Here is a 22,340-nt window from a genome sequence, read left to right as displayed (position 1 = left end):
GCTGCACCCCTTGCAGCCATCTTTAGATTTGGTACGCACACGAGAGTGGCAGTAAGAGCAAAATGATGAATCATGAGGGGTCGGAGGGGCGAAAGATACCAATGCTGGAGAACAGGAGTTACAGGTAAGTAACTTGTTCTTTCTCCAGCATTGGAACTTTCATAGATTCACATGCTGTGAATAGATAACAAAGCAGTAAAAAAAATGTAAAAAAATACACAAGGGTGGAGGAGCTCCCCGTATCACTTAGCACAGGAGACTTACCAACCTTATGGGAACATGTTTCGTAGAACTGCCTGGCCGACTCTAGACTCCTCTGCGGAATCCCTGTCGACGCAGTAGAATCTGAATGTTCGCACCGATCTCCAGGTGGCTCCATGGCAGATGTCTGGCAGCGGGATCCTGGAGAGAAATGTAGTGGTCGCGTCCACTGCTCTAGCGGAATGCGCCCGGGTCTGCCCACCTGCTGGTGGCAGACTGAGATGCAAGCCGCAATCCATCCAGCAATAGAAGATTTGGAGACAGCCTTGCCGGGTCCAAAAACGACAAACAGTTCATTTGTTAAACAGAATGACTTTGTGCAGGATACATAGTACTTTAGGACACGCACCACATCCAGTGTGTGCAGGGTGCGCTCTGCCGTAGATGTGGGAGATCCAAAGAACACTGGCAACAACACCTGCTGGTTAAGATGGAAGGATGAATGTACCTTAGGTATGAACTTTGGAGTAGTTTGCAATGCACCCTTGTCCCTGTAGAACGTCAAATAAGGTGGTTTTGAAGAAAATGCATGTATCGCTCCCGCTCATCTCGTTGAAGTGATTGCCACCAAAAAAGCTGTCTTCCACGATAGGAGGTTGATGGACGCCTGGTGCATGGGCTCAAAAGGGGGTCTCATAAGCCGTGTGAGCAGTATGTTGAGTTCCCAAGCTGGTGCAGGACGGTGGACTGGAGGGAATGAACAGAACAGTCCTCGTAGGAATTTTTTCACTAGCCAATGAGACCAGAGGGAAGGCTTTTCCGAGGACCGGCAGTATCTGGAGATTGCGGCCAGGTGCACACTAATGGAGGAGTGCGTCAAACCTGACTCCGACAGCGACAAGAGGTACAGCAGTAGTTCCTCTGGCCTAATGGTTTGGGGACGCAGGTGATTTCTTCTGCACCACACCTGGAAATGCTTCCACTTGCTCTTGTAGCATTTCAGAGTGGCCAGAGCCCTTGCTTTAGCCAGCACCTCCTGGCAAGCCTGCGGGAGGGAAAGGGAAACACATTCTAGGAACACAGGAGCCAGGATGTCAGATTGAGAGAGGCCAGGTTGTGGTGCAAATCCCTGGTTCCTGGATAAGAGTGACTGGTGCAAGGGCAGCATGATTTGAGCTGTCGCCGAAAAAGCCAGGAGCTCCGAGTACCAATACTGTCTCGGCCACACAGGGGCCACCAATATCAGTATGCACTGATACTGTTCGAAAGTGTGTAGGGCTCGCAACACCAGAGGGAGTGGGGGAAAAACCTACAGAAATTCTCCCTCCCGTGGGAATGCAAAGGCGTTCCCCAAACTGTCCCGGTGGGGAAACAAGTTGGCAAAGGTCCTGCAGCGGCTGGCAAACAGGTCGATCTCTGGGGTGCCCCACTCCTGAAACAATAAGTGTAGATGGTCTTTGTGGAACTCCCATTTGTGACAAGAGTGCAATTCCCTTCTCAGGGAGTCCGCCAGAGTGTTGTGGATCCCCGGTAGATGGAGGGGAATCAGGAACATATTGTGTTGCAGGGCCCAATGCCAGAGCGCTTGGGCCTCCCTGGAAAGCTGTGGGGACCTGCTCCTCCCTTGCTTGCGGATGTAAAACATGGGCGTCGTGTTGTCTGTGTAAATCCAAACCACTTTCCCCCCCGAGCAGAGGACAGACAGATTTCACTGGCCAGAATATCAACAGTAGCACCAGCAGGTTGATGTGTTGGTCTTCTCTGTCTCTGACCACAAACCCCTGGTGTGCTGGTCTTGGTCGTGGGCCCCCCAGCCCTCCAGGGAAGTGTTCGTAGTGACAGTGATATCATGGTCCGGGAGCCTGAAGGGGGCACCTTGCAAGAGGTGTTCTCTCACGTACCACCAGAGCAGGCCCTTCCTGAAGGCTGGAGTTAGCGGAATGCTGTCCTCCCAGGAGCCTGAAGCTTGTAACCATCTGGCATACAAGAATTCCTGCACTGGTCTCATACGTAGTCTGCAGTTGGTGACCAGTGGGATGCATGAAGACAACATCTCCAACAAAGACTTGTAGCTGCGGACTATGGTCGACCAGGTTTTGCTGAGCCAGTGCACCTTCTGCAGAAGGGCCGTCACTATCTCGTCCGAGGGCCTGGCTCTGCAATTGCTGGTGTCCAGCAGTGCCCCGAGGTACAGTGCCCTCCGAGAGGGGCCAGCTGCGACTTTCAGGAAGTGGATGGAGAATCCCAGTTGTTGAAGACATTAGATCGTGACGGCGGTGTTGGACTCCGCAAGAGTAGGAGGGGGCTCTTATTAAACAGTCGTCTAAGTATGGGTAGACGTGTACTCTTCTCCGCTGCAGGTGAGCCACCACTGGTGCAAGGCATTTGGTGAATACCCGAGGGGCTGATCTGAGCCCCAAGGGAAGGATGTTGAACTGATAGTGCTCTCCTGCCACCACGAAACGAAGCTAGTGCCGGTGGGAAGGGCAAATAGGAATGTGGAAGTATGAGTCTACAAGATCGTGGGACGCTAGGAAATCGCCATGCTGCAGCTGAGAGAGTAATTGTTGCAATGTTACCATGAGCAAGGTGTATGCTTTCAGAAACTTGAGCACCCTTCGGTCTAGAATGGGTCTCCAAACCCCTGGTTTGTTCAGCAAGCCCTTTTTTCTTACCAGGAAGTAGCAGGAATACACCCCTTTCTGTATCTCATTCCTGGCGACCTTTTCCACAGCGCCCTTTCATAGCAGAGACTGCACTTCCTGGATCAGGAGGAGCTGCAATGTTTCTGGTCTTCGTACAGGAGAAATGTGTGGCGGGTACTTTATGAACTCCAGAGTGTGCCCCTGATGTAGGAGGCACAACAACCATTTGTCGGATGTTACCAGAGCCCATTCGTCAAAGAAGCTCGATAGACGACCCCCCACCGGGTTGCTGAAGTGGGAGGCTCCGGCTCTCGGCCGGTCATGCTTGTCTGCTGGACTGGTCTATAGGCTGGCAGGAGCCTCGGCGTCGCTGTGAACCCTTGTAGGACTGGGTTTGCTCTCTGTACTGATACCCTAATGAATAAGGGCTCTTCTAGGACGAGGACGACTGGTAGGTACTGCAGTTGTCCTGCAAATTTCTATTATAACGCCCTTTCCCTGAACGAAAGGACTAGCGCTAGTGTTATGTGCCCCGGGAGCGGGCGGTTTCAGTTTATGTCTTTTTTCTGGCCTGTAAGGCCTCATCCACCTTCTTCCCAAACAAGGCTTTGCCATTGAAAGGCATGTCTTCAACCCGGGATTGGACATCTGGTCTAAGGTCCATGGCTTTAAGCCAACCTTGTCGGCGTAGGACCACTCCATTACCCATCTGGCTATAGCCGGTGTCGGCAATGTCAACGGAGACAGTGATGGCATGGTCAGATGCAATGTCACCCTCATGGAGAATGTCCAGTGCCTCGTGTTTCTTGTCCTCAGGAAAGAATTACAACAGGGGCCCCAACTTGTACCGTAACTCGCAATCATAGCAGGCGAGTTTGGCCATAGCGTTCGCCGCCTTGATAGTCATGGCAGCTGTTGAGATTAATCTCTTGCCAAAGGCATCAAGGCGCTTGCCCTCCTTATCTAGGGCACTAAGCAGGATGAAGATGGGTTGGCCGACCTCTACCTAGCCGCCGAAGATACTGCAGAGTCTGGGATGGGCTCTGTGCGGAGACAGGCAGCAGCGCTATCAGGAGCCCTGTACTTTTTGTCGAAGCGATCCTCCTTTGGAGGTGCAGTTGCAGGGTGCGCCATGGCAACCAGGCTGTCCTCCCAGATGTCCTCCAGCGGTGTTATTGGCATGATGGACTTCCTGTGCTGTCCTCTGTGGTGATATAAAACGCTCTCCTTTCTTTGCTCCTCCGTTGCTAAGCCGAACATCATGGACGTCCTAGACATGAGCACATGGAAAGCTCCTTCATCAGGGGGAGAATCCCTGAAAGGCACCTCATCTGGCTCACCATCCACAGTGATGAAGTCAGAAAATGTGTCCCCCCTTCAGGCTCCATGTCCGTTCACTCATCCGCCAGTAACTCCGGTAATGACCGGTGTCTTTGCAGCTTGGGGGGGCGAGGAATCTTGTACTCCTCTCTGGAGGGTCCTGGAGCCTCAGCCGGCATCTGGGTTCGACAACGGGCGGTCTCAAGGGCAGTGCATGCAAGGTCTCCATCAATGTTGTCAGTGCTGACAAAAGGTCCAATGATATGTTCCTTTGAGGGCACGGTTGCTGATGTTGGCCTGCTGTTGATGGCATAAGATTGCATTGGTTGTAGAGGCTGTACCACCCCTGCTGACGGCAAGGGGTTTAAGGATGGTGGTCTAATGAGGCTTGCTTCACACCAAGGTGGGCTCCTCGGTGGCAGTGCCCTCGAGGAAGATAGCTGCTGTGACAACGGCTTCCTCCTCTTCTGACTGTGAAAGACTTGGTTCTGGGACTACGAGACCACCTGGTAATAGAGCCATCCCCAGGTTTGGAAACAGTTCTTGGTCATTCTGTCCGGGCTTCTGCTGTTTTGGTTCTGGTATCAGTGCCAACAGCTGTGGTGACAAAGGACTGGGTAGATTTTGGTCTCGTCGACGGTGCTGTCAACAACGGTATGGTCGACAAAGCGCTCGTGGTTGTAGCCGTTGAGGTTGATGCCGATGAGGGGTTTGTCGTCTTGTTCAATGACGGTCCTGGTGTTGACAGTTTCGTAGACGGCGACAATGTAGATGATTTTGTCGCCGACGATGTTTTCGTCATCGATGATGAGTACAAGTCCATGGACTTTGACACCGTTGCCGACTTCGCAGACGAGGAAGCTGCATTCGATGTCTTCGGTGTAGATGACCTGGATTGCAAAGAAGGCGGCCTCGTAGCTGCCTGTGATAAGGTTGGAGAGGAAAGCTCACTAGACTTGGAGCTGGACCTCGGGGTAGATGGAAAGTGCTTCAGTCCTTTTCCAGCCATGCCTCACCCTTATGGCTTGGTCGTTGTGCGATCTGTACCTCTTACTCTAGGTGGTTTGCTCCTGCCCTGCCGTAACGAGGCATGACTTTGTACCGAAGCAGAGTCAGAGGCCTTGCCGGGGTCTTCCAGCCAAGTGACGAGACAGCGATGGTGGTCCTTCAGTGCCTTGGATGAGAAAGACTGGCATATCTTTCAGTCCTTGATGACATGTTGCGGGCAAAGGTGAAGACAATAGAGGCATTCCTCGTGGTGATCCTCCACATAAACGTTCTTCAGCCCACACCGGGCACACGCCCTGAACAGGCACTTTCTCGTGGATTCCACCATGAGGTAGGACCAACTGCGTAGTTGACTCGTCTTTGACGTTAACCGATGGCAGTAACATTGGATGGAGGGCTCGTTGGTACCGCGTTGCTGGTAGAAGAAAAATGTGTTTTCGTTGAAATACAAAATTTATGTTATATTAATTGAAGAAAAGTGTTGGAAGAAGATTATTGAGGACTCCCAACACGAAGTGTGGTAAGAAATCTTAAAATGGCCAATAGGGGAGGAGCTAAGGGAGTATTTCCTATTGGCTGTGGGCAGTATGACCCAAAACGATGACGATCTAGCACTAAAGTAAACTGCTCTATTTTACTGAGGATTCCCAGCCTGATGACGGGGCATATTCACAGCACGTGAATATATGACAGATCCAATGCTGGAGAAATGCTGGATCCACCACATGCCGTCTCACAAATTATGTGAGTGGGAGGTGTCCCTGCATGGAGGGCTGTCACAGCAGCTGATCCTCTTGTGAAAAGCACCGTCAGGCGCTCCGGCATTGGCAAGTTGGCCAAATCATGAAAATATTTCATGCATACCACAATCCATCTTGCTAGTCCTTGCTTAGACAAAGCTTGTCCCTTAGTAGATTGACGAAAGACTACAAACAGTTGGTCCGCGATCCAAAAAGGTGCCATTGTACCCATGTAATATCCAAGCGCCCCTTCTGGCACCCAGAGTGCCTAAGAAATGCTCCACTGGAATCAAAGGATTTCTGAAGGAGGTCACTAGCGTGAAAGCCTGGTTCAGGTGAAATTCGGGACTGCTTTAAAATGGACGCATTTGCAGTATTAATGTGTCCCTTTGGAATGTGATAAAAGGTCCTTTCGCGGACAACGCCTGCAACTCATTCTGCAAGTAGGTGCGATTGCCACAATGAAAGCCGTCTTCCACGATGGGTTCAAAGGGATGCAGTGTGGAGTTCCATAGGTTGACCAGGTGGAGAAACAGGCAGGACCTAGCAGATGAGATTGTTTAGGAATGGATTGACCCAAGATAGAGGGAGTAAGGATGGGTGGCCCACCTACTTGCAATAATACGAAACTGCAGCCTGATGAAACTTGATGGACGGCAGTTGCCAACCCTCTTTGGCCAACAGTAGGACCTACAGTAATTAATTATGAGGGATCACAGACAAAGCTTGTAGGCAATATCTGTGCGCTATGTGTGTATTTATTTCCATTTGAGACATTATGTCAATCACATGGAAGGAGCTTGAGCAGCCCCTAGAAATGCCGTGCAGTCCTATTGGATGTATAAGCGATCAATCTCAGACTTTTCGAGAAACATGACATCAAGGCTAGTGATTGACGGTCTTGGTGCAAAATCAGACCCACTTCCATGGTGAATAGACCGGGATGGGCTTCCTGTTGGATTGGGTTCTGCCCGATAATTCTAGGAGCTCGAATAACCCGTTTTTGCCATTCTGGGGCTGGTAGAATCGTTCTGCAAGAAGTGCAGTTTACTCTGGATAGCACTCTCGGTTTCTGGGTGATCAGTGCAGAAGCATAGAGAAATCTGTGAGACCAAGGATTTGAAGGCACTTCACTCTGTGACATTGGGTGGTGGCACTTGTTGGTGAAGAGTTGGTCATTTGCATTCTCCTCGGTAGCTGTCATGACACCCACACGACCCACACGTACAATCCAGACCACCCCACCTGAGACCTGCTACAGACGTTCCACGCGGATTCGCATCCCTAGAATCCATCACGCGCGGAGTTCCGCGCTGGGAAAACATCAATCAGGCTCCTGGCGATTGTGGCCCCGATGGCGATGGGGTGCATCACGAAACGCCGGCACCACTTCCTGGTCACGTGCCATCCGATACCGGTCACGTGATACTAGGAGATTTCGCCCAACGAATCCCGTTGCCGCTTCTTGCTCCTCTGCATCACGTGACATGCCATGCCGTCCATGTGACCTGATGGGGAAGCAGTCACGTGATCTGGTCTCCGGCATAAAAGAACACTGATCACGGACTACTCCGCTTCTCAGCTGTTTAACAGTGTTCGAGTGGCGTTTCGTTTTGCTTGGATCCCGTTCTTCTGGCTATTAGACCTTGAGTTTTGGAATTGGACTGCTTTCGTTTTTTCCCTTTGATTTGTTGCTTGGAACTCTGTTTTCTTGGATTTTTGACCTCGTGCTTCGTGTTACTGGACTGCCTTCGCTTGTACCTCGGAATTGGTGTTTTGGAACTTTTGCTTCTCAGGATTTTGGAACTTTGGCTCAAGGACTTAGGACTGCCTCTGGATACCGTTCTGCTTTTGTGGACTCTGTCCTTTGAACGCTGAGCACTACTTCAGGTGCTTTCATCAAGGGGAACCAGGTTACCTGTCCTCCTCTGGGTGTTCTATTATTCTCCACCACCTGGGGTCTACCCGCTCCCTCCTCTCACTACAACATTGGTAGGTGCTGTTCTTACTTCCTTCCTACTATTGCCCTTTGTGATTATTGACCTTGTATTCACGATTTCCTAACCTGCTTCCCTTGCAGCTACCTGGTACCCGCGCTCCTGCCTCTTGTGCACCTGTGATCTCAATAACTGGTTAGGGAGCATTCTTTGATTTCTCCCTGACCGGTGCTGTCCATAGACATCGCAATAATCTCGGCGTGACAGTAGCACACAGATCCATTTCTGCTGTGTACCACTCCTGAAACACATGCCGTATCTAGCACCCATTCCTGGGATACATGCATATTGTGAATTTCTTCGAGTGTTTGCATTCGAAGGAGATGTTCCAACAGGACATTGTTGGATGGCAAAATAACATAGCTATTGTGCCTCCGAGAACAATTGTGTGAATACTGTTCTGCCCTTTTCTTATATGTAAAACATGACAGTCCTGTTGTCAATTTGAACTGTCAAAGTGGTGTTCTTCATCACTGGCAAGAAAGATCTGACAGCAAGCCGTTTCATCCGCAACCTAAGGACATTGATGTGCAACTTATTTTTTTGTGTCCAATGACCATTGACCTGAAAACCAGCTAGATGCCCCCCACAATCTAGGAGTGGAACTATCAGTATGGATTATTGAAGCCGGCCTAGGATCCTGGACACAGCAGAGTTCACTTGGAACATCCATCCCAAGACCACATGTCTTCAAAGTGGTATTTATCTGGCATTGATTGGTCAATGAAGAACCTTTGCACCTTTCACATGTAGTGTGGACAATAAGATATCAAGGCTATGCAAGACAACCTCATCCCCAGGACTAGTGATGGACAGACTCAAGAAATCAGGCAATATGCTTTTTAGAGTGACAGGCCTGTCGCCCAGAGAGTAGGAACAGAAGTACTGAAAAGTCAAAGTCGACCCCAAGAACTTGCCCTCATCTTTCACAGTCCAAATCCGAAAGTCTTCAAGAGGTTCAGGAATATTTGCTAAGCCAGCAATATCATTTAATCGCTGGGAGCCTACAAAAATTAGTCCAGCTACAGGAAAAGACTGCCCCATTGTTTACATTGGTGTACAACTACTGGAGTCTCAGTCCACACATTTCGTAAAACCCTACGAAACAAATCAAGGATGAATGGTAGAACCGTAAACTCGGAATGTCGACCATTCATGAATTGCAAAACATTTATTTGACTGCCATGGATTGGATCACAGAAATATTTGTCCATGTCGAGACATTTTCTAGTGCTTAGGCATGGGAGGATGGTTAGGATCTAGTTCAGCTTGAATAAGATTGTTTGATAGACTTGACTTGTCTGCATAGCTCAAGAGAGGGGCCCCAATGAAGGTTTTTCTCTCTGGCCAGAAAGCGACGGGAGCAGAGTGTGCAGTCCTTTTGGTGTTGAATACTTTCTATAGACCCCTTTTACAAAAGAAACTGCACTTCCTTTGCCAAGAGATTTGAATGTTTCTAGGCATTGCCGGTATGTGGAAATGGAGGTGGTGTTTTGACAAATTACAAGGTGTGTCCTGTTTGACAATCAGTTATGCCCCCTTGTCTGATTTTATTTATAGCCATCAATGGAATGGCTGTCAATTGCCCTCTGACTGGGGTGATGGAGTCGGGATCTGGTTCGGGAGTGAGTTTAGAGTATTAAGCTGTATGTGGCTTTCCATGTCCTGAGAACCGTCTCTGCTTGGGAATCACTGATTTATAGGAATGTTGAGCCGGGGCCTTGGATAGGTCATGGACAATGAGAAGTATAGACTTTTTTTAAGAGTATGAGCCACTATACCGGTACCTTCCAAAGAATTATTGGTCACAATGTGAGGTTGTTGCCTTCACTGCATCCATTTTCATGTTGCATCGACCCACTTCCCAAAAAGACAGGTGACACTGAATGGCATATTTACCAGCCATTATTGGACCGCTGGCCTGAAACAGGTGGCCTTCATCCAAGCCTGTGAGTGGAGCACTGCACTTAAAGCCTCAGTCGACCCATCCACTGCAATGTGGAAACCATGGTGTTGTGTCCAGAGAGGTTGTCCTTCTTGTCATGTTGTCTGAAGTTAGACTGTTGATAAGTGAGTTGTGCATCTGCAGCTCGGGGAATGTTGTGAGTGTGTTCTACAAGAGCATCAGTTGGGGTTAAGTTGTGAATGAATAAATGAGGTCGCCGATGCAGTCCCAACTTCAAGATGGCCGATTCATCTTGGTGCTATGGCACCAGTAAGACAGGACACATTCTTCTGCGTTGTCTCCCAACTGCAGTCTTACACTCCGCCTAATAGCACACAACTTCAGGGACCAGATTAAAGGGGCTGCACCAAAGGAAATACTCTGATCTGGGTTAAATTAGCTGGCACATGGCCCCTCCAGCTATGAAAGCTTTACATATAGACACAATGTAAATCCAATGAACAAGACATGATGGGAGGATAATCTCAATGTCATTGACAGCTCAGGGGCAAAAGGATCACTCGATTTCAAGTTAAGCTCGGAAAAAAGAAGCAACTAGGCAAGAAAAAAAATGTCTCCCATTTGTTCAAGCTCTGGAAATATAAAACTGATTCTCTTGAAATATCACACTGCACAAACACTGACAGTCTCAGTGGAATCCGAAAATGTTAGTGCAAATCTGAGTCAGAAATTGTCTCGGGAGAATAGAGACAACATGCTCGCCTTGGAAGCAAGACAACACGGAGCAACACAGGTTCGATCCCCGGGTCTGCGCTTAGAAACCTCTGGGTATTAAGCGCGTTATAAATAACCAATCATATCATAGTGAATGAAAGCAAAATGTAACCCATGAATGATCACAAAATTCAGTTACATCACCACCAAAGGGTTGTGTCATAAGTGCTACATCCTGTATGGGTGTAAAGATGATAACATGATCCACAGGGAAGCCAGACATTCATTTAGCTCAGACAGGCTATTCTGAAAGCATCAATGTTTTGGTAAGAAAACGTTACCTGCTTGTAGCACTGGTTTTGCCGTAGGGTTGGTGATGACAAACATTACTAACCGTAATCTTATTTCTGGTGCTTGTATCTGCTTATAATCACATGCTGTGCACATAGTCGGACATCTAGTGGTAACCACAGAGTATTGCATCTTTTTTTCGAAGATCGAAAAAGGACGTTGACATGGGCATGACTAATACTATCCCTAACGTGACGTGTAGTGTACCCAAAATCCTTCATGCGTCATGGTCCCTGCAGTTGTTTTTGTTCTGCCGTAAGGGAGCATGATAGAACGCGTGAGCGAGTACAGAAGAAAGAAGGTGGAAGATGTCTATGTTCCTTCAACTTCAAAAGGGGAGGAAGGGTGAATCTAAGCAGATACAAGCACAGAAAATACGATTACAGTAAGTAATGCATGTCTTCTGATGCATGTTTATCTGCTTAGAATCCCATGCTGTGCATAGACCAGCGAGCAGTACCAGGAGAAGGTGGTGGGGTGTGTGAAGGACAGTTGCAAAGAGATGTCTTAGCACCGCCTGCCCCACCTGAGAAGTCTTAAGAGTGGGTGTCCAAGCAGTAGTGCTGAGTGTGAACAGAACTCCAGGTAGCCGCTTTGCAAATAGAATCAAGAGGAACATTTGCAATAAAAGCTACAGTAGCTCCTGTGCCTCGAGTAGAGAGTGCTATAGGCGTAAAGGGTAAATCACTCTCAGCAAGTGAGTAACATAACTCGATGCATTCAATAATTCATCTAGAGATTACCGATTCAAAGACAGGGTCCCCTTCTCTTCCACCAGCAAAAGAGACAAAGAATTGGTCTGTCTTCCTTAGTGGTTTAGTCTGATCCAGGTAATACATCACTGCCCTCTTAACATCTAGTGTATGGAGGCTTCTCTCAGCTGAGTCACTGGGATTCTGAAAGAAAATGGGAAGTTCGATGGATTGGTCCACATTGAACTTAGAAATGAATTTAGGCACAAAGCATGGCCGTGAGCGCAGTACCACCTTGTCTTTGTGAATGGTAACAAACGGGTCTCGAAGAAAGGCAGTCGGTGAGAACCTTACGACTAGCCTTATGCATTGGCTCAAAAGGAGCTATTGTAAGAACAACATTCAAATTCCAAACCCGGGAGTTGGGTTAGAAATAGGAGGGTGAATTCTTTTTACCCCTTCCATGAATGCTTTAATCAGTAGCAGAGACGTTGCTAGGTAGGGGCTTAGGGGGCTATAGCCCCGGGTCTTTTGGTCATAGCTCCGGATAGCAGCTCAGGGGCTACAAGCAAAAGGCTAGCTAGCCCAGAGTCCCGACAGTCCTGACATTAGCCTAGCCCTGGTTACTTTCCAGACCTAGTAACACCCCTGATCAGTGGGATTTTCCACCAGGAAACCTTGCTCTGAGATGTGGTGTACGCAGAGAGGGCAGCAAGGTGGACGTTTAGTGAGTTGAAAACAAGTACTGAATCTAAGAGGTGTGTTAGATAAAGGGCTCTATGTTTAGGTGAACAGTCAATAGGGTTGATTTTTTTAGTATTGCACCAAATGACAAACCTTTTCCTTTTACTGGAGTAACAATGTTTGGTTAGTGGAACACCTGCACGTTTCTCGGTGGTGGTCACAACCAGGGAGTCTGGAACGGCATGTCCAGTGATGTATAGAGGATCAGAAGGCGTGGGGCAAAACATTTTCTTGACCCTCTGGTTCACGGCCCGAGTGAGTGAGGGTGTGAGTAAGGAGGGGCAAGGCGCTTCTTGACAGAGTTCAGAAGCAGGATGGCCTAGCCAACAGGGACCTTCTCCTTGAGAATATCCTCAATGTAATCCAAGTCGGGCACTGTCTCACTGACACCTGCGTCACAATCTTAAAGTGGTCTGCAACCGTCCTGAAGAGGGTGTTGAACAATATCTGATCGTCAATTGGTGAAGCGTCCCGGGGTTAAGACACAGGAGGACCATAAGAATACATTGTCTGGTTCAGCTTCATGGGCAGGGGTAGTGGGCCAAAATCCCTGGTGATCAGCAGGAGTCCAGGCATCTGGATCCCGAGGAACCGGGTCCTGGGAGACATCATCAGCATTTGGACATAATAGACACTGTCATCTGGGTCATATTGGTCATCCTGGAAGATATCCTCAGGAGGATTAGGCAAATGCTGCCTAGAAGGAGAGGGGAAATGAGCCCCAGGAGAGTGGTGCCTTGGAGACTTAAAAGGCCTAGGACAATCATCCATAGGACGTTGCTGCTTAAGAATGTCATCAAATTTGCCAGAGAAATAAATACATTCTGACATTTTATTCATGCAGGCCTGAAACCTTTCTCTGGTCCATCCCGAAGAAGAGGGATCTTCAGGAAGGGGGAAAGGTGAATCAGAGGGAAGAGGGTCCTCTTACAGGGCCTCTGATAGAGGCGGAGAGGCTGGAGAATATCCCACAGGCAAATTAGAGGCCTTCTTGTGGCCAGGGCCATGAGTAGGGGCCGGTGTTTCAGGAGCCTTTTAGCAATGGAAGCATGTTTCGACACCTCTGCAATGTGCGCTGAAGCTTTTGGGGCTGTGTCCCGTGAGGCCGAAGCCTTAGGACCCTGCTGACTGCATGCTTATCGTGGCCTGGGATGGGCACGCGGGACTCGGTAGGCTCCACGGTTATGTCTTTGGGCTCTCACTGTTGCCTTAAACTAGGAGTTCATTAGCAGCCACATCTCCGGTGGGAGAGCGACTCTCGGCCTGCATGGGGTAGGCCGCCTACAGCGTGGTACGCCTGCCCTTAATGGTCTTAGGCTGAAAGAGCTAACAAGCCTTGCAACGCCATTCGTCATGGTCACGAGGGAGACACCAGTTACACTCCTTGTGACCTTCAATGGGAATTTGCCGTTACACGACAGGCAAAATTTAAAAGGAGTTGACTCCATAATGGAGGGAAATAGCAGCCAGACGAGAAAAGGAAGAGGAGGAGGCTTAGAAAGGAAAAGGCATTCTCCAAGAGAATTGTCAGTACAAAACATGTTGCCACTCTCCCTACTGTAAGGGTGGGCCAAGGCCGAGAAACAGCCATTGAGTAGCTGGAGGCAGCAAGAGGTACAGAACTTCAAAACGGGATCAGCCGTCCAGAGGGTCGTCGAGGATGTCCGGCGATTAATGTGCTAAAGACACAGTAAACCACAATATAATCTCGATATACAAGCTACGCATTAAGCGACCAACCACAAAAGGTGGAAAAAACAATCTGGGGGACCACGACACGTGAAGGATTTTGTGTCCACTGCACGTCGTGATAGGGATAGTGTTACAGTCACGCCCATGTTGACGTCCCTTTTCGGTATTTGAAAGAAAGATGCAATACTCTGCGATTACCACTGGATGTCGGACTTTATGCACACCATGTAACTAAGCAGATTCACAAGCATCAGAAATGCATTTACCTGCTTTGCATTAGTCTGCCATCTAACTGTTGGCCTGGACTAGTGTTGAGTGTTTTTAAAAAACAGACAAATGTGCATCTGCAATCGGACCTCTCGCAATGTTCACTGGAACTCCACGGTGGGGGGAGTGCGGGGAGAGCCCTGTCTGAGTAACATGTGGATTTATAATAGGCATTAAACGGCACAACACATATTACAGCTAAGTAAAGTTTTCTTTTGCAGTGTAAATCTGTTGCAGATCCACATACTTTGCACCGAGCAGCAAGGATTACCTTCCTAGGAGTATGCATAACAGGTGCAAGAAGGTCAAAATACATGCCTTAATACAGCTTGACCTATTTGAACACCTGTTTGGTATCTGAAAAGGTTGCTTTTTCTCAAATCTGAAACGTGGCAGCTTTGCATATCTCCGACAGCCAAACTTTACGTTTCAGGCAGAATCAGCTCAGGCTAAACACCGGGAGGGGTGCACGCCCATCCCCTCTGCCCAGGCCTGCAGGCTTGTCTGTTTATTTGGAATAGACTGAGTGAGAACTGCAGGAAGAGAGGACGCTGGTCAGCCCTATAGATTATTCCAGCACAAGTAAAGAGCGATGTGCGAAGATGGTAAAATAGCAATATGGACTGAGTGGGACCCAAGGAGAGGAAAGGAGGGGGGCGTAATGTGTGAAAGAACCACCCTAGGGTGGGTATATATTGGCTAAGACAGGGATGCCATTCAGGAAAATGCTGTAGAAGCATCACAACTGTGTTCTGCAAAGCACCTTTACGCCGGTTGAGACTGCCAATTTCCTAAGAAACTCTCAGCCTTAATAGAAACTTTCTATTTAGATCTAAGCAGGGGTTAATTTTACACAAGTCTTACAAATCAGATCACTTTTGTTTATTTGTGGAAAAAACTGGGTTTTTACAATTACACAAAATATGAAGATGCAAATTGAGAGGCTGGTCAGAAATCCCTGGCATAGAAGAGGCGGAAAAGGGGGCCATTGTAGACAAAGACTGCCCCTCAAACCAAGAAAATAAAGATGCAACCGATGGAACTAGTCGCAGGAAGATGGACCATGTGAGGCTAGTGTTGATGGTGTGGGTGGCCAGATGGGTTTAGGATGTCTGAAGCCGTAGCCCACACCATGTGACCCCCAATGAATGCGAAGGCCTCCAGGCACAAACACTGACTGAGCGAGGAACTGTCACAAGGTGGGAACACTTACTGTTCAGGACCTTCAGGCTGAAGGGGTTCTTCTGCTGGATCGTGTGGGTGAAGTGAAAGCGAGCGCTGCAGCTATAGTCAGTCTTGGAGTCCTGCAGGAGGACATTGGAAAAGTACAAATCTCCATTCAGACCCTGCGATACACGCTTATCTTGCACGATTGGGGACATAGCTAAAAGAAAAACAGAAGAAGGGTCATAGCTTGAAGAGAGTGGCAAGACCCATGCATATATGCAGTGCAATCCAAACTCAGTGAATATCCTAGCTATGCAGAGCCTGAGAAATTCCTTTACATAGCTGCATTGCCCTGTGCAGAGTATGAGTAAATCCTTTACATAGCTTCATTGCCCTGCGAAGAGCATGAGTGAATCTTTTACATAACTTCATTGCCCTGTGCAGAGCCTGAGTAAATCCTTTGGATAGCTTTGTTGCCCTGCTAGAGCCTCATTACATAGCTTCATTGCTTCATTGCCCTGCCAGAGCCTCAGTAAATCCTTTGCATAGCTTCATTGCCCTGCCAGAGCCTCAGTAATTCCTTTGCATAGCTTCATTGCCCCGCCAGAGCCTCAGTAATTCCTTTACATTGCTTCATTGCCCTGTGCTGAGACTCAGTAATTCCTTAACATACCTTCAATGCCCTGCCAGAGCCTCAATAATTCTTTTACATAGCTTCATTGCGCTTATAAAGCGGCATCGTTCTGCCCAGTGCCCAATTTGGTGCTCTTATAAAGCAGCAACTTTCTGACGAGAGCCTTGTGTGATGCTTTTATAAAAGTGCATGGTCCGATCAGAGCCCCCTATGAAGCACTTCTAAAGCTACATGTTTCTTACTAGAGCCTTGTGCGAGGCATGTATATGCTGCATTGATTTGCACAAAGCCCTGGTGAGGCCCCGATATTGTTGGATTGTATTGCTATGTACAACATATCGTTATCGCTTTGCACAGAACATAGATGATGCCTGATATTGTATTCTCTGTTCATATTCTCAAGGGACACACCCTCCCTGATATTACATTATTTGATGCTGAACCCCTACTCTTATGCTGCAACACACTGTCACTCACTGCTGCTCATCCAGAAGATATGGGGCGGGGGTAACCCTGGCGGGGGGTTACATTGTAGGATAAGAGGTGATCCCTCTTGTACCACCACTGGATCCAGGTTCTCCTTTGGCCACAGAGGGGACCCTGAAGAAAGAAAGCAGATGAAAATAGTTATTAAGTTGGAGTTGGTCAATGAACATCAACTGTAACTGTGACATCTCTCTGGCAGAGTAAACAGTGCTTATTCTAGTATTAAAGTGGGCAGAGTTGTTTCACATGTTGAGCGGGCAGGGCATTATTTGCCCGGGCAATGTGCACAGTAGATATTCTGCTCTGGCAGTGCGTGTACTGCAGCAGGAACTTAGTGAGTGTTGGATGTCCCCAACTAACCCCTAAGAAATAGTGAAGGGGCAGCTGCAGATGAATAATGCGTCACCCCCATTTATCCTCCCACACCCACGCATTACTCAGAGGATACCACCAGCAGGATCTTGTGTGCCCTCCACCCCTCCAACCCCCTGTTACACTCGTAGAAGTACTCACGGGACACCTGCAGCATAATCTTGTTCGAAACGGCTGTCCCATGATCGTTGCGGGCAAAGCATTGATACTCTCCCTCGTACTCTTCCTGCTGACCGCCACTGTGGAAGTCGATGACCAGGGTTCCTGAGCGGCCCCGTTGCGACACCCGGGGGTCCTTTGCGACATTGTAGAACTTCCCATTCCGTGTCCACGAAAACCTATGTTTAAATTACGAGTTTTAGCAGGATGTGGTTCAAGGGTGGTTCTCCACCAAAAGTTGTTCTTGAACACCCTTTAGAGTGACAGAGGGACCAGGGAGTGAGAAGAAGTCACTTATACCCAATTATTTGTTTATCGACGAGCCATTCACTGTCTACGACATCATTGACAGGGAAAGTCAAAGTAGAGTTCCTTGTTGATGATGTCATGAGAAGTCTGTAGAAAGATAACACAACAAATTTTATGATGAATTCAAAAGACCCAAGTATGGTCTTAAAGTGCTGCTTCGGACATTCTATTTTGGGAGGAAACACACTTGCCAGAAGGACTGACGCAAAACACATTTCTAAGGACTAGAACACTGCAACACGCTGGTATACGTTATACTACTGTATTTCAAAAGAGAAACATGGGCGTATATAGCTCAAAGTGTTCTACTGGAGATCCCTCCCTTGTGAGTACCAGATCTCGACTTAGCACCATCTCGATAAAGCAAATAGCCACTACCGTGCATAGAACTATTCAGTGATCGAAACAGGTGCCTAGGTAAACATAAAAAAGATTACAAATGCACAGCTTCATGGTGCTAGACAGGGAAACCCAGGATAGAGTGACAAAGGGAGAAGAGAAGTGCTGATCCATGGCATGACCCAGACTTGTGAAGACCACTAATTACATTACCATGCCAACAAACGGCAAAGAGCATCACTAGTCTACTCCAAAGGCTAAATCAACTTTTATTTGCCAAAGCCCCAGCAGGGCATGAATTTTCCGCCATGTGGAGGGGTCAGGTTGCTAGCAGGGCATGCATTTCCATCCATTTGGACGGATCAGGTTACTAGCAGGGCATGCATTTCCATCCACTTGGACGCCATATTCACTGTCAAATCCCAAATGCTCGTCGACTTGCCTCCACTTGGACGTTTTTATTCCATGTCAAATCCTCAGGTTATGCCCTTCAATAAGCTTGGACAGTATCTGAGGTCAAGGTCCCAGTAGGTCTTCCATTTCCATCCACTTGGACACTGCATTCAACCTCAACTATGGATTAGGGGCTGAACCTTCTCGTACACAAATGGATGCGGCTCCATTTATGTGCGTGAATATGTTATGCATAAGGTATTTTACTTGGAAAGTAGCTTTTGGGGGGCTGTCAATTATGCTATGAGAGTTAGCTAAATTCATGGTCAACTCACTGATGAGAATATCACTCTTTTTGTCTGGTAACGTTGGCTCTAAAAAGACATGAGTGCACGACAGCTACATCCAGAGAGAGAGCTTTTCTTTCAAAGGATATCTAGCAGCACTATCCATCTTCAAGCGCACTGCAGAGAGAGTCTCCTACTGTAAGATTCCTCTGGTTATACAATTCTTAAAAGGATTAACTAATGTTTATCCTCCAACTCATTTCTAAGTCCCACTATGGGATCTCTATTTGGTTTTACACTATCTAATGGGTGCCTCTTTGGAGCCTCTTCATTCTTACAGTTTTCTTAGTGGCTTTAACATCTGCCCGAAGGGTGAGTGAGCTACAGGCTTAATACTGCAAACCTCCTCATACTGTTTTTCATAAAGACAGAGTGGTATTGAAAGTGAAGCCCACATTTCTCCCTAAGGTTGTTTCTGATTTTCACATCACTCAGAAAATAACCTTACCATCCTTTTATCCTCCGCCACACCCAGGGAAAGAGGAAGAAAGGCTTCACAGACTCGACCCTAAGCATGCACTGAGCTTCGACATTACCAGATTGGCAAAACTGAGACACAATGATCAGTTGTTTGTGGGCTGTACAGTTCATAAACTGGGTCTAGCCATCACTAAACAAACCATATCTTGATGGATTATTCTAACAATTCCAGAGTGTTACAGACTGGCCGTTAAAGAACCCAAGACCATCTAAGGGCTCACTCGACCAGGGGTATCGCAACTTCGTCTACTTTGTAGAGGGGAGTTCCAATAAAGGACATTTGTGCAGCTGCCACATGGTCGTCTGCACACACCTTTACGAAATACTACAGCCTGGATTCTTCCACTGGTCAAGAGTCTGTCTTTGGAAAGGCAGTACTGCACTCTGCATTCTTGATCATTTCAATTTTACTCCCTCCTCCGAATAAGGTAAATGCTTTGGGAGTGTATCAAAGACAAGGAATACGTGGAAGGACACAATCCATTCGAAGAACAGAGACCTCCGATGGACATAGACTCGACCAGGCATCGATGCACAGCGCCCTCTACTGCGAGAAAAATGTTCCGAAGCAGTAAGCTGGATATTAGGAAATATCAAAGATAAGGTATACGTGGGAGGACACAATCCATTCAAAGGTTTATTCTAAGGATCTGAGTGGGAAGAAAGTTGTTTACCTTTAACATGGGTCAGAAGCATAGCCCTGCAGATAGCACAAAAGACTGAACTGAGGACGGACAGTTCACACACTTTTATTGATTTGCAAGTTAACAAAATGGAGGGTGAACATAGATGACTACGATGGAACTGAAGAACCCAGTCTCCCCAGCCTCTCGCACTGGGTGCGATAACGTCTCACCTCCCAGTGGCGTTGTGGGTTTTCCGAATCCTTTTTTCTGACCTTGCCCCACAAAGGTCGCTCAGTCAGCTGGGATGTTTTTGTGACCAGTTAATGGTGCAGATGCACGTCCCCATCGCTTTGAGGCGGGGCAAGGTTCTACCTAATCTCTCTGCAGGCCGGAGAGCCCTCCTTCTTCACATCTCAGGGCCACCTCTCCATTACCCTGAATACCCCTCCTTTGCCTGGGTCTCATTCTTCCTCCCACCTCCTCAGGATTTGTAAGAGTTGGGAAAGCAGGTTTGGAGTCAAGTTGCTATTCATTGGCTGCTCGACCTCCGAGACCTTCTCCTCAAGTACTAGGTTACTTTGCAACTCTCAACCTTTGCTCTAATTTGGCTGGACCCTGAGGACATAAGGATTATGTATGATCCAACTGTAGCAATCAAATCGCTCACTCAAGAGAATCTCCCATTGCTATGTTTGCAGCAAATGCAGTGACTTGAACTCAGTCCTTCAGTTAGAAGCCCTTCCACTAAGCACTAACCTCAGTACCTCAGTAGCAGCCAACACATGTGTTAGAACCCTTAGGAGAAACCCTGGTAAAAGATGGCATCTGTGCTAGGAGCACTAGGACTCGCTGCTAGAAGCTGAAACACACTCCTCAATAACACACAATGCTAGTGTTAGTGAAACACACTCCTCAATAACACACAATGCTAGTGTTAGAAGCCCTAGCAGCTACCCTAATCAAAGGCAAGGCGGTGTCGCTGCTAGAAGCTGAAACACACTCCTCAGTAACACACAATGCTAGTGTTAGAAGCCCCAGCAGCTACCCTAATCAAAGAGGGTGTCGCTGCTAGAAGCTGAAACACACTCCTCAGTAACACACAATGCTAGTGTTAGACGCCTTAGCAGCTACCCTATTCAAAGATGGTGTCACTGCTATAAGCTGAAACACACTCCACTGCAACACACAATGCTCGTGTTAGAAGCCCTAGCAGCTACCCTAATCAAAGGCGGTGTCGCTGCTAGAAGCTGAAACACACTCCACTGCAACACACAATGCTAGTGTTAGAAGCCCTAGCAGCTACCCTAATCAAAGGCGGTGTCGCTGCTAGAAGCTGAAACACACTCCTCAATAACACAAAATGCTAGTGATAGAAGCCCTAGCAGCTACCCTAATCAAAGGCGGTGTCGCTGCTAGAAGCTGAAACACACTCCTCAATAACACACAATGCTAGTGTTAGAAGCCCCAGCAACTACCCTAATCAAAGGCGGTGTCGCTGCTAGAAGCTGAAACACACTCCTCGGTAACACACAAAGCTACTGGTAGAAGCCCTAGCAGCTACCCTAATCAAAGGCGGTGTCGCTGCTAGAAGCTGAAACACACTCCTCGGTAACACACAATGCTAGTGTTAGAAGCCCTAGCAGCTACCTTAATAAAAGGCGGTGTCGCTGCTAGAAGCTGAAACACACTCCTCGGTAACACACAATGCTAGTGTTAGAAGCCCTAGCAGCTACCCTAATCAAAGAGGGTGTCGCTGCTAGAAGCTGAAACACACTCCTCAGTAACACACAATGCTAGTGTTAGAAGCCCTAGCAGCTACCCTAATCAAAGAGGGTGTCGCTGCTAAAAGCTGAAACACACTCCTCAGTAAGACACAATGCTAGTGTTAGAAGCCCTAGCAGCTACCCTAATCAAAGGCGGTGTCGCTGCTAGAAGCTTAAACACACTCCTCAGTAACACACAATGCTAGCATTAGAAGCCCTAGCAGCTACCCTAATCAAAGATGGTGTCGCTGCTAGAAGCTTAAACACACTCCTCAGTAACACACAATGCTAGTGTTAGAAGCCCTAGCAGCTACCCTAATCAAAGGCGGTGTCGCTGCTAGAAGCTGAAACACACTCCTCAGTAACACACAATGCTAGTGTTAGAAGCCCTAGCAGCTACCCTAATCAAAGATGGTGTCGCTGCTAGAAGCTGAAAAACACTCCTCAATAACACACAATGCTAGTGTTAGAAGCCCTAGCAGCTACCCTAATCAAAGGCGGTGTCGCTGCTAGAAGCTGAAACACACTCCACTACAACACACAATGCTAGTGTTAGAATCCCTGGCAGCTACCCTAATCAAAGATGGTGTCGCTGCTAGAAGCTGAAACACACTCCTCAATAACACACAATGCTAGTGTTAGAAGCCCTAGCAGCTACCCTAATCAAAGGCAGTGTCGCTGCTAGAAGCTGAAACACACTCCTCAGTAACACACAATGCTAGTGTTAGAAGCCCTAGCAGCTACCCTAATCAAAGGCGGTGTCGCTGCTAGAAGCTGAAACACACTCCTCAGTAACACACAATGCTAGTGTTAGAAGCCCTAGCAGCTACCTTAATCAAAGGCGGTGTCGCTGCTAGAAGCTGAAACACACTCCTCAGTAACACACAATGCTAGTGTTAGAAGCCCTAGCAGCTACCCTAATCAAAGGCGGTGTCGCTGCTAGAAGCTGAAACACACTCCTCAATAACACACAATACTAGTGTTAGAC

At 47.9% G+C, this 22,340-nt stretch overlaps 1 protein-coding gene across 14 annotated transcripts in view; it reads right to left on the bottom strand.

The window, feature by feature from the left end:
- The window catches only part of NFASC (neurofascin), a 687,691-nt gene that overhangs the window by 264,425 nt on the left and 400,926 nt on the right, over positions 1–22,340 (bottom strand). For all 14 annotated transcript variants that reach the window (XM_069633119.1, XM_069633129.1, XM_069633127.1 and 11 more), the window contains 3 exons: positions 17,078–17,274; positions 16,556–16,678; positions 15,491–15,661 (listed from right to left, as the gene is read on the bottom strand). In XM_069633119.1, coding sequence (XP_069489220.1) covers positions 15,491–15,661; positions 16,556–16,678; positions 17,078–17,274 — 491 coding nt within the window. The remainder of the gene's footprint in view (positions 1–15,490; positions 15,662–16,555; positions 16,679–17,077; positions 17,275–22,340) is intronic.

The sequence above is a fragment of the Ambystoma mexicanum genome, chromosome 13 (genome assembly GCF_040938575.1).
Source record: "Ambystoma mexicanum isolate Mex_15411 chromosome 13, UKY_AmexF1_1, whole genome shotgun sequence".
Classification (NCBI taxonomy): domain Eukaryota; kingdom Metazoa; phylum Chordata; class Amphibia; order Caudata; family Ambystomatidae; genus Ambystoma; species Ambystoma mexicanum.
Note: the sequence above shows the minus strand (reverse complement) of the source record. Positions and strands in the feature narration are given on the sequence as shown.